General features: G+C 46.0%; 1 protein-coding gene and 1 long non-coding RNA gene across 4 annotated transcripts in view; one reads left to right on the top strand and one right to left on the bottom strand.

Annotated features, from left to right (window-relative positions):
• The window catches only part of LOC139752660 (uncharacterized), a 6,415-nt gene extending 5,943 nt beyond the window's left edge, over positions 1–472 (top strand). For both annotated transcript variants that reach the window (XR_011713552.1, XR_011713553.1), the window contains exon 3: positions 1–472. This exon is cut by the window's left edge and continues 1,002 nt beyond it. This is a non-coding gene — a long non-coding RNA (uncharacterized lncRNA).
• A 449-nt stretch (positions 473–921) lies between these two features.
• The window catches only part of LOC139752659 (lachesin-like), a 320,171-nt gene continuing 309,986 nt past the window's right edge, over positions 922–11,106 (bottom strand). Inside the window, exons 8-11 of one of the 2 annotated variants that reach the window (XR_011713551.1) lie at positions 6,471–6,533; positions 3,942–4,208; positions 1,382–2,938; positions 922–1,335 (exon numbers count right to left, since the gene is read on the bottom strand). Coding sequence is in view for 1 of the 2 variants with exons in the window: in XM_071668418.1 (XP_071524519.1) it covers positions 2,862–2,938; positions 3,942–4,208; positions 6,471–6,533 (407 nt within the window). In the remaining variant the exon portion in view is untranslated. Of the gene's footprint in view, positions 2,939–3,941; positions 4,209–6,470; positions 6,534–11,106 lie in introns of both variants that reach the window. The other variant, XM_071668418.1, reaches the window with a different exon arrangement.

The following is an 11,106-nucleotide window of genomic DNA, read 5'->3' as shown; positions in this document are numbered from 1 at the left end:
CTCGGGTGTTGTGGTTCTAATTGGAATATTTGTGTTGTGGTTAAGATGGGTGTATACCTCAGGCGTTGTCAGGATGGGGATATAACTCGTGGTTAGCATGGGGGGATACAGATCAGGTGTTGTGGTTAAAGGATGTATCATATGTGCTGTGGTCTACAAGTGGTATCAGTAGTGAGGGAGTGTGAAGGTGTCATCTGCCTTAATGTGAGGCGACTTCCATGCTGCAGGCACGTGTGAAGTGACCCAAGTGAGGGTAGGTTTCAAGATGAGGGTTGGGAGGCTCGTGTTTGTAGTGAATGTGATGCTAATGTTACGGATGATGAATATCATGTATCATTTCAATGTGAAAGTTATGATAGGTTGTGGGATAGGTATACTCCAAATGGTTATAAATTTAGCCCAGTTCAATTTATATATATTTCGCATATGCAGACTACTAATGTAACAGTTCATAATAAACATCTTTCTCTTATTTAAGTTTTATCAAGTTTCCATGAGTGAGAAGTATAAAAACCTTCTCTAGCTAAATCTTCATCTCTCACAGAAACTTAATCTTGAATATCTTAGCTTGGTACGACACTTAGAACGAAGGAGAAAATCTTCCCAGATTGAAAAACTTGTAAATTCACTATATAAACAGTGAAGGTAATCATACAAAACACAGGGTAAAGCGTTTCGTCCATATTTATTAAAAAATGTTCACTCATAACACATAACATTTATTACATGATTTTTGTCCATATAGGCTTTTGAACAGATGCTAAGTTAAACTATTTTCAGAAAGAAAAATATACATGAATCTTTTTGAAACATCTTGTATTCTTTTTCATACAAAAACTCGCTAAAAATCCATGAGACAATATGGTTGTTAAGTTGTAATCCTTGATTTTTACAAGCAGTACCTGTGTTATACAAGCAATACTTTCGTCATACAGGCCTTAACTTTGAACATGGAACAAAACGAGAGAAATGCTTCTATCTGTTCCATATATTTTTACATAAGAAATATTGCTTTTTCCATCACCAGTGTGATGATAATGAGTCTGGCTTTCTTGGTGAGAAACGACCATAGTTCAGAATATATATATATATATATATATATATATATATATATATATATATATATATATATATATATATATTAACGAATGATATACAGTGCAAAGAAGGATTTCAGGTTGGCAAACTTGGTAGGCATAATTTGAGCATCATTATCCTCAGGTCTTTTCTATTTTTGTTTGAGGACTTTCGGTACCGCACGGAGACCACCTCCGGCAACACACGGAGACCTTCCCTGGTGCCTCACGGAGACCACCTCCGGCAAAACACGGAGACCTTCCCTGGTGCCTCACGGAGACTACCTCCGGCAACACACGGAGACCTTCCCTGGCGCCTTACGGAGGCCACCTGAACCCTGAAGAGTCGGTGGTTTTCTTTTGTTGCAGAAAACCAGAATCTTTCAGCTGATTACTTTGATCTTGGAGCCACTTTAGGGGCCACAGTGGCCCTGGAAGGTCGGTAGGTGGCACTTGAACGTGTGACGTCACTGTGACCTGTTTGTGTTATTTGCTGACGTCACTGTGTTCTCTTAAAGGTCACACGGAAAGTTTGGGGGTGTCAGGAACCCTCTCCAAGAAGCCATCGGCTCTCTCGTCTTTGTGAACGAGTTTGATACAATATAATTCTGTACATATGATATATAATACTACTAACAGTATATATACAATATAAGAATGTCAGACTGATACATTTTGATAGCTTTATCTACATAATACATGAATCTGTTAAGATATGATCGAGTTAATTTTGTGGTCAGACACCGTAATGCTGTCTGCGCTCACCCCAGACTGGCCTCTGCCGTGCTGGACCGGCACGATGGCCACATCCTGGTATAGCCTCTCGAGAGCTGAGGTCTGCTCCAACCCGAGGCAGAGGATGACTACAGAGTCGACCCTCGTAAGGGATAGCAGATGCCAGCATATATATGTAATGGCCAGTTAACGCCAACCTACACACTCAAAATGCGCCATGTATATTTTGCCAAGCTTTACGTGGTTTGTAACCAAAGCCCCGTCAGGAATCAATATGATGTACATATTTTCCTTTTTCAAGAAAATTTGTGTTTAGTTCAGAACTTTACTTATTCTCTTTTTAAGACATGAATGCAACCAGATGTTAGAAGCTTCTACCTGAAGTGGCAATAGTTACCTCGGGTATGTGTGCAGCTTTAGCCACGTGTGTGTGTTCGTTCGAGCAGTTGGAGTATAGTGAGCTTGCTACGTTTGTATATGGGTATGTGAGCAAATGTCTGGGGCAAGTGCGAAGCCAAGGGTTGAGGCTTCTGTAAAGTATATTTAGAAGTGAATGTAATATGTCCGTGATCGAGATTGGCTCGGACTTTGTGCATGGCGTGGCTTGAGTGTGCAGCTTGGGTGAAAGCCCCTGTCAAGACAGAGCTGGGCCGAGCTCATTCTTAATGATATGCCATAGTTGCTCGGGAGCTAAGCTAAAACCATAAGTGTTTCGTAAGAGAAAAAGAATGTGAAAAATGTTTATGCTTAGTTAACTGATGGCGTCGAGAACTTCCCTCGTGAGCACCTCATGTGGCACCAACAGGCTGGAGACAGGATAGCTTAAGGTAAATGAATCGCGGTTTTCTTTGAATTCGAAAAAAAGTTTCTTTTTAAACGTCTGCTTGTCCACGGCTCTAGTCTACACTCCAGGGAGGGATGACGCATCACATCCTCTCTCGGGAAAGCCAACCATGAGAGAGAGAGTGTCTTGCGCTCCCTCGTGGAAACTCTAGCTAATAATGTTATTCACAATTCGGGAACTGAGATATGGATCACAGGTCCTCTTCATCACAAGAGGTGGAGGAGGCGGAACAGAACCAGCGTGCCCGTCCCCAGCAGCCGCGGCCAACACCACAACTCCACACCTGCCCAGGAAACAAGTAAGACTGGTTAAGCTGTGTACATCCTGCTATCCTGCTTAAACGCATTATATATATATATATATATATATATATATATATATATATATATATATATATGGGAATTTTACACCTATGATAGTAATTGACGCTGTATAAATTGCAAAAGGATCATTGAAATGAGCAGAAAGAGTTGCTAAAGGAACATGGGACATGTTTAGAGGTGAGGCAGCAGCCTCCCTCCCCCTGGAGGATGTAAATGAGATGTTTCTTGCAAAGCAAAATGAACCAAACTGAGGAAGGATATCATTGCTGAAACAGAGCCTCTTTGATAATGAACATCCGACCGTTGTTCTGAAAATGAATAAAATGAATCTTCATAAATAGATTGTACAGTGATTTTACATTTTCATAGATTACATTAGCAACTGTCAGCAGTTCATTATTGATACTGAAATGTGTATATCATTCATGATGCTGCCTACTGACTCGCCAGTGGCACCTGAGCCGGACATCATCGAGGTAATGTTAGAAAACATTGGCACTATCCTGACTGAGCAAGATGACTACCTTTCTTGGAAACCACAGAAGAAATGTCCTGACATGTGACTGGTGTCGACTGTAGAAACCACTGGAGCAAAGCTCTATCTTGCTAGTGAGTAACCACGCCAGAATCAATATCGTGACTCACCACTGGTGACCCAAGACAGAAAACACAAAGGTAATGTCCTGACACACAGAGATGTCCACCTCAGGAACAACTAAGCCAGCCATTGTCCTCCACCGTCATTGTCCTCCATTGATAGTGCCCAACAGCGTCAGTGTCCACCAGCGTCGCGTCTAGCACTGTCAGTGTCCACCAGCGTCGCGTCTAGCACTGTCAGTGTCCACTAGCATGGAAGTCTATCGGCGTCAGTGTCCACTGCGTTTGTGTGTCTACCAGCGTCGGTTTCCACCGGCGTGGACGGTGTCCGGTAGCGCCCGTCTGAGGTATCGACGTAAGACCCACCTGCAGGAGCAACATTGAAGATGTTTGTGAAGTAGTGGCCGCGTTCCTCCTGCTCATGGCGACCTCTGTCCCGCCTCCTTTCCTCCTCGATCCTCCGCCGGTCCTCACGGTGGCGTCCCCCGTCCAGCTGGCCCAGATCCTCCCCGTCACCCACGTCCTCCGCCCGCAGCTCCTCGTCCTCGTCGCCCACCTCCGCCTGTACCTCCAGCGTCATCTTCTCTCCCTCGCCTTTTCCCGTGACGCTGTTCGTCGTCTTGTAGTGGAAGTCTGCAACATACGTATGTGGTAAACTCTGTCGGCTGTGGTGAGAGATGCTGGGGTGTGGTGGTGAGCTGATGTGGTAAAGTGTGGCGGTGTCATGATGGTGAGCTGTGGTAATGAGTCATAGTAGTGTGCTACGAACAGGAGCAGGGTGGTGAATCATGGATGTGCTGTGTGTGTGAGAGAGAGAGAGAGAGGCTAAATAAAATATTGGAGTAAGATCCTTTGAGTTCTCGGCTGATCTCGAGGTGGCGAGTGTGTGGTCCTCCTGTTGCGTTGTATCATGATGCACCGACATACATCCACTCATTCCACACTGCCTACGGAACACTGACTCTCAGTGTTGCAGGCACGTCTGAACTCATACTTTTCCATTAATCCAATCGTGCCTGTGCTTTGTCTGCGCGATGGGTTGGTAGCTAGGTAATCGGATCTCACTCCTTGTGTGCTGAAGAGGTCTGTGTGGTGGTGATAAGAGAAAACAGGACTCTACTTCCTCCGAAACTTTGTCTTGTATGGTTTCTTGATGTTATGTGAACTCTGCCTGCCTTGTGAGTACTGTCACTAATAAGTACTGGGTATTGTGTTACATCCAGGCCCCGTTGTATGAACTCTGCTCCTTGTATAAACGCTGTCTATTGCATATAGCCTCATGCGAGCACCATTGACCGTGTGAACGTTACCTCTCGTCTACCGGCTGTCCCAGGTGTGACCTTTGCCCTTCATGCTATCATCCCTCATATGAACGCCGCCTCTCATGTCGAAGCTAATCTCGTATGTGTGCCATTTCTCATATGAACGCCACTCTTCATAAGGACGTTACCCTCATGTGAACGCTCTCCTCATATAAACACTGCTCTCATGTGAACGCCTCACTCCATATGAATGCCGCTCTCATGTGAACGCTACCCTTGTGTGAGCGCAGCCCCTCATGAGTGTTTAATAAAGCCAGACGATAAATCATGTGCAGGGGCCAGCAATGGAACAAGGACAAGCTGGTCTCCAACTTATTAAAAGTACAGCATATTAAAGCTGCTCTGGTGAGAGCCTCTTCTCTAGTCGAAGTACGTGTGGATCATGGACATTTGAATGACCTCCCAAGCCACAAGACACACTTAACCGAAGTAAAGGTGGTTTCATGGCCGCGTGAATGATCTCCTGGGGCGCGAAACGCGTCTATAGTCGAAGTATAGGTGACCATGGACGCCTGAATGACCCCTTTATGAGGTAGCGCCTGAACACCATTTTCCCCAGGTGTCCCTAAGGCCACTAACCACATCGCATCATCAAACGTGTACTTTGACGTATCAGGAAGAGGGAAGGCATGTGGCATTTTGTTTCTGGCTAAAATGATTTTTTCAGACACCGAATCTTACCATCGTTGCTTATCTAAATAACACAAATGGCCACTCTTCTTGGACTTAGATCATCCTCAGCCTCAGACATGGAGCTACAGTACGCTTGCGCTACCAAACACTGTCACAGAAGCCGGTGCCTCCCTTATCGAAGCTGTGCGTTTGTCATCTCCGGACACTCCGGCTCGAGGGGCTCTCCAGGAATGACGAGCACATACCGGGAGTCCTGGCCTGCATGTTCCACAGCCCCGGGAATCCTCACAGCGACATAGAGGCCTGGCTCCCTAGCGGCATATTCTGCAACCCTAGAAACTATCAGGTCGACCTCCAGTTGCCGGGAGTCCCTATCGGTTCGTTCCATGATCTTTGAAACACCCGGAATGACTTCGTCGTACTTGACGATCATTCCAGGTCTTGTGTTCCTCTGAACTTCTCTTAGTATGAGAATAGCCGCGGAATATCTAGTTGACTTCATATTGGCCTTCCTATAGTTGTCATTGAACTATGTGCAACCTCAGCATTATTCAGTCACTGGAAGTCATTCGAATCTTCTGTAGATACTTCAGCTTTCACTTCAGCACGTCCCCAACCCAATGAAATTCTTCCTTCCATCGGAAGCATTTCTTCACCGCCTTCCAAGTAGTTTGCATCCCTGGGAATAGTAAAACGCATCTCAGGGTTTCAGTGTCCACAACTGGAAGTTATCATTCGCGGCTCTAACACTCGTCTTCAAACTCAAGAAGTCACTCATCACTTAGACACCCCTATGTGTGTGTGTGTGTATGTGTGTGTTAAAAGCGTAACGGTACATAAGTATGCGGCCCAGAACATGTCACCAGACCCACCAGGGATCACGGTGTAGGGCCAGAACAATTCACAAAGTCACATGTTGGGTGACTAGGGTCCTGCTCACCTTTGAAGAGCTTGTCCAGGTATGAGGGCGGGTTTGTCGGCTCTGGTGTCGGCGGCTCCGTCTCTGTTGTGTAAACATGAACACTGGTCAGTCTGGGCAAAGTATATTCTTAAAGCTTACATATATGTATTTATATACACACATACACAAACATGCACAAACACATGCAATTATATTAGATTTTTTTTTTCTCTCTCTCTCTGTCTACTTATCTGCCCAGCAATTTATCTATCTACCAGCACATATCAAGGGACAATTTTCCTCGCAGAGAATAAGGGTGACAGTAAAGCCGAGGTACTGATGGTGCAAAGGTCATGAAGGGTCATGGTGCAGAAGAGGAAATAAAGAGCAGAAATATGACGAGATGAGAAAAGCTTTTTATTTTCCTGGGAATGATGGGAAGGTGGTAGGTGTAGTGACCTGATGATGAGGAAGAATGTACGCAGCGGTGGTGAAGTGAACTGAGGAATCAGGGAATGAACACGTGAGCGGACTGCTCATCATGTCTCACATGGCGAGGCAAACATCGGGAGCGGACGATAGGAAGAGAGAGGGAGTTAAATGATGACTATCTGTCGTCTTATTACACAGTGAATGTAAGGTTTTCCTTTACGATGAAAAACACAGAGGATGGTTGAGTTCGAATGTGGTGGTACACATACTAACATGGTTGCACCATCAAGAGGAGGTGATGTACGAAAACTGTACATGGTGAAACGTGTTAGAAGTTCCAGTCTTTTGCATCGGACTCTCTCTCTCTCTCTCTCTCTCTCTCTCTCTCTCTCTCTCTCTCTCTCTCTCTCTCTCTCAGTAAGCGTTACGTGCTGGCTCTGCTTTGGTCATAATCTCGTCATAGGTATCCGTAGGTTGGTACATCTCTCTTCCTCAGCCTATCCCCACCTCCTGCGCTCTCTCACTCTCCTTCCCTGCTACACCACACCGCACCAGGAGCTGCAAGAGCCGTGATGTGCCTCCCTCCCACGTACCTCCCCCGCCCACACACCCAGCTCCCGCCTCGCCACACCACCACACCACCGAAGCTTTTTCCGGCCTTGCGAGTCTCACGGTGATAAGTGAGTTTCCTAATTGCGGCAGAAGAACGCGCGGGAACCGCGCCAGGAAAAAGGACAAGAATTGAGAATGATAAGATGACATGAGGTCTTCCACCAGCCAACACACTTGAGAATTTCCTCATAAAGGAGTTAAAACAGATTTGTTTATTTCCTAGAATTCATTTAGTCAGGGGCAAAAGTCCTGAAGTAAGCTAGACCTTAAATGAAACATCTAAGGAGTTAAATGAATAGAAAAGTAAGAGAAGAAGGTTTTTAAGGCGATAGAAACTCTGTCTTTTAAGAGAGACAAGTCATTGCTATTCGGAAAAAAAAATGATGAAGGCAAGAATTCCAAAGCCTAGCGGTGTAGGGAAGAAAACAGATAACACATGCTGATGCGGGCAAACATCCCTGTGGCCTTATGCGCGAGTAGTTACCCTTGATGTGGTCATCCATTGGTATAATTACAATCTGATGTGGTAGCCTCCTCCACCTGCTTCCTGTAGAATTTGAAGGTATAACACAATATCACTTCGGTCGACAAATCCTCCTGAGCCTCCCTTGGCTTGGCTTACAGCTCAGCGTGGTACCAGAAGCTGATCAGTTCAGACATAGCAACGTGGTGTATGTACACCAGGACTGTGAGTTACCTAAATGCTGACTGGCTTGTGAACACTGTACTGCACATTTCCTTCAAGCGTTTTGAATAATACACAAGGTCTGGCATTCTGACGCCGGGGCCAGTAAGACAGTTGCCATTGCATCTTGATCACGGCCTTTCATTATTGAGGGACCAAACTTGCATGACATTTAACAATATGTAAGTATCTGTAGAACTCACTACTTATACTTTGACGTCAAGAGTAGATGGTGAGTGAAGGCGAGCAGCAAGTGAAGCTTAAAACAGAAGTTCGTCGCTAGAGACATAGCCAGAACGAATGAGTTAGAGATGTCTGCAAGAAGAGGTTTAATGATAACTGTGGTTGAGGGATAGTGCATGTAGATGAATGGAAGGGAGAGATTTATCCCTGGGCATCACGGTGAAGAAGACAGTCCACAACAGACACCGCAGTGTGGGAGATAACCCTCACCTGGCAACACAATCCTCTCCAGGCAACAACCCACTCCAGGCAACACAACCCACTCCAAGCAACACAACCCTCTCCATGCAAGACAACCCACTCCAGGCTACACAACTCTCTCCATGCAAGACAACCCACTCCAGGCAACATAACCCACTCCAGCCTACACAGCCCACGCCAGGCAACATAACCCACTCCAGCCAAAACAGCCCACGCCAGGCAACATAACCCACTCCAGCCAACACAGCCCACGCCAGGCAACATAACCCACGCCAGGCAACACGGCCCACGCCAGGCATAACGCCGCGTGGAGCATCGATAATTTAGAGAAGTTTAGTGAGCCCAACTTTTGCAGTGGTGATTTACGAATGGTGGCCGCCAACCAGCCAGAAATTTGAATAATAGAAGGCACTTTTTTTCCCCTTTCCGGGACGACTTTTCTAAACGTTTCCACAAACGTTTTAACAAACGTTTATGTTTACACTCCGACAGTTTCTTATGTGCACACCCATTTAGATACTCACACGATTCTGCGAATGTATTCACAGTTGTTCAAAATACATGGTTACCTGTGTACACAACTCACTGTCGTACACATACGTAGACATGGTAGATCAGACGTTCGTGTACACCTTCACATGACTGGACACATGACTGGACCTTCGCATGACTGAACGTATGTCTGAAGCACAGTATGTATACAGGTGTTTATCGTACGCACATACCGTCTTCTTAACACATGTTCATAAAGCTACAGGATGAGATAATGAACAGATTGTTACATTTGTCGTGGTGTCTGACTGACTGGGCCTGTGTGTGTCCTATCGAGCTAGGTCGTACCGATGACCCCATGATCAATTTCTCCACGTAACTGCTCATGTTTGTTTGTCTCGAACAGGATTACTCCTCACTGTCGAAAAAAGACTACAAATTCAGCAGTGGATGGGAGGAAACTCAACCACCTGTCCTGCCCTGCCACACACACAAGCTGTGTGGCAAGGGGTACTCACCTCTGCCCTACCACTTCACAGAACACACGACAGTATCTGTGGAAACTAAGATATATAAGTCGAGGAAGAAAAGCTTGACCTGCCAAATTCTGTGCTAATTAATGTGTATCTTCCTGCCGCCAGCTTTCCCGACACCAGCCTTCCCGCGGGTGTGGTGGCATGGCATGATGAACGGCCGAGCTAATAGCCTACACCTTCCATCCTCCTCCACCCGCGCTATCGCCCACCTTCTCTGCCTTTCCGTGCTTCTACGCTCCACTATTTCGTTGTTACTAAAGCTTCTTACTTCTGCATTTGAAAGAAAATCCCGAGATAATTTCCATTTCATTTTTGTAACCTGATAAAGTAATCTATCCTAACACAGCTCAGTTCCATCCCATTAATCCAATCTGTATATCCGGCGCATCGGTTTTCAGCAATCACTGGACTAACATGTACGACACTGGACATCAGGTGGACCAGCTTCGAGCTGCACCCATCCTCCTACCCTGGGGTTCAACACCTTACAGATTATACTGTGGCACCTGTGTTCTGTAATGATGACGGGTTCTGAGAGATCAAGTCCCAGGATGTTGAAGTTCAAATGTTCACATCCTGGTGACCGACGACAACTGAAATCACAGCCAAATTTTGAGAGGAACTGCATGACCACGAACCTCAAGGGGGAAGGACTGAGCGGTCACTGAAGCAAATATTCTGTAGCAGAGGTCCAGATGATCCTCCCAGAGGAACGCTCTGACCTCTAGAGACCACTGGGCTGCCACCTTGTACTGGAAATTTGAGGAGAGAACTAGGGAGCGTTTGTAGTCATGAATTCCGTCCTCAAGGTACCAGCACAAGGGTGGCAGCCCAATGGTCGTCAATATTTTCCACTAAATCTAATTCTATAAATCCTCCACCCGCAGCCCGCCAAACCTTCCATCTTCCACTCACGATCCTTTATCCATGATCGTCAACGTACCACCTCGGTTCAATGAATTTCCTCTGTAACCCTTCAGTGGTGTCCCTATCCAAGGTCCCTTCTCCATAACCCCTCAAAAATGACTCCAGCTATGGCCCTTCACGTCAACCCTCCACCCATGGCCTCCAACCCATGACCCCACTAACATGAACCAGGAGCGCCTGGTTCCTCGGACATGATAGTGAGGTTGACAGGTAATGGCCAGGGAAACACTTAGCGAAAGTTTTATCTACTAAAGTTAGCAGGACGCGCTTGATGACGTGACTTCCGACGCTGGGGATGGCAACACTGCCGGAGTACTTCTTACATCATGAAACCTTTGTGACACTGACAAGGAAGACGGTGTCAGCGCGTGACCCACCCGTCAATGGCGACAGTCATACGACTTGTTCTGTCACACAACAAATGGGAGAATGAACAGTGGGGTGTGTATAGTCTGTGTCACGTATGCAGAAGGACAGCCGATAGAAATAGGGTTGTTTTTGAGGGAAATGAAAGAAACATGGAAATAATGGTAGTCTTTTCCTATAA

Source organism: Panulirus ornatus, chromosome 13 (genome assembly GCF_036320965.1).
Source record: "Panulirus ornatus isolate Po-2019 chromosome 13, ASM3632096v1, whole genome shotgun sequence".
In the NCBI taxonomy this organism is placed as follows: Eukaryota; Metazoa; Arthropoda; class Malacostraca; order Decapoda; family Palinuridae; genus Panulirus; species Panulirus ornatus.
This window is presented reverse-complemented; position numbering and strand designations above follow the sequence as displayed.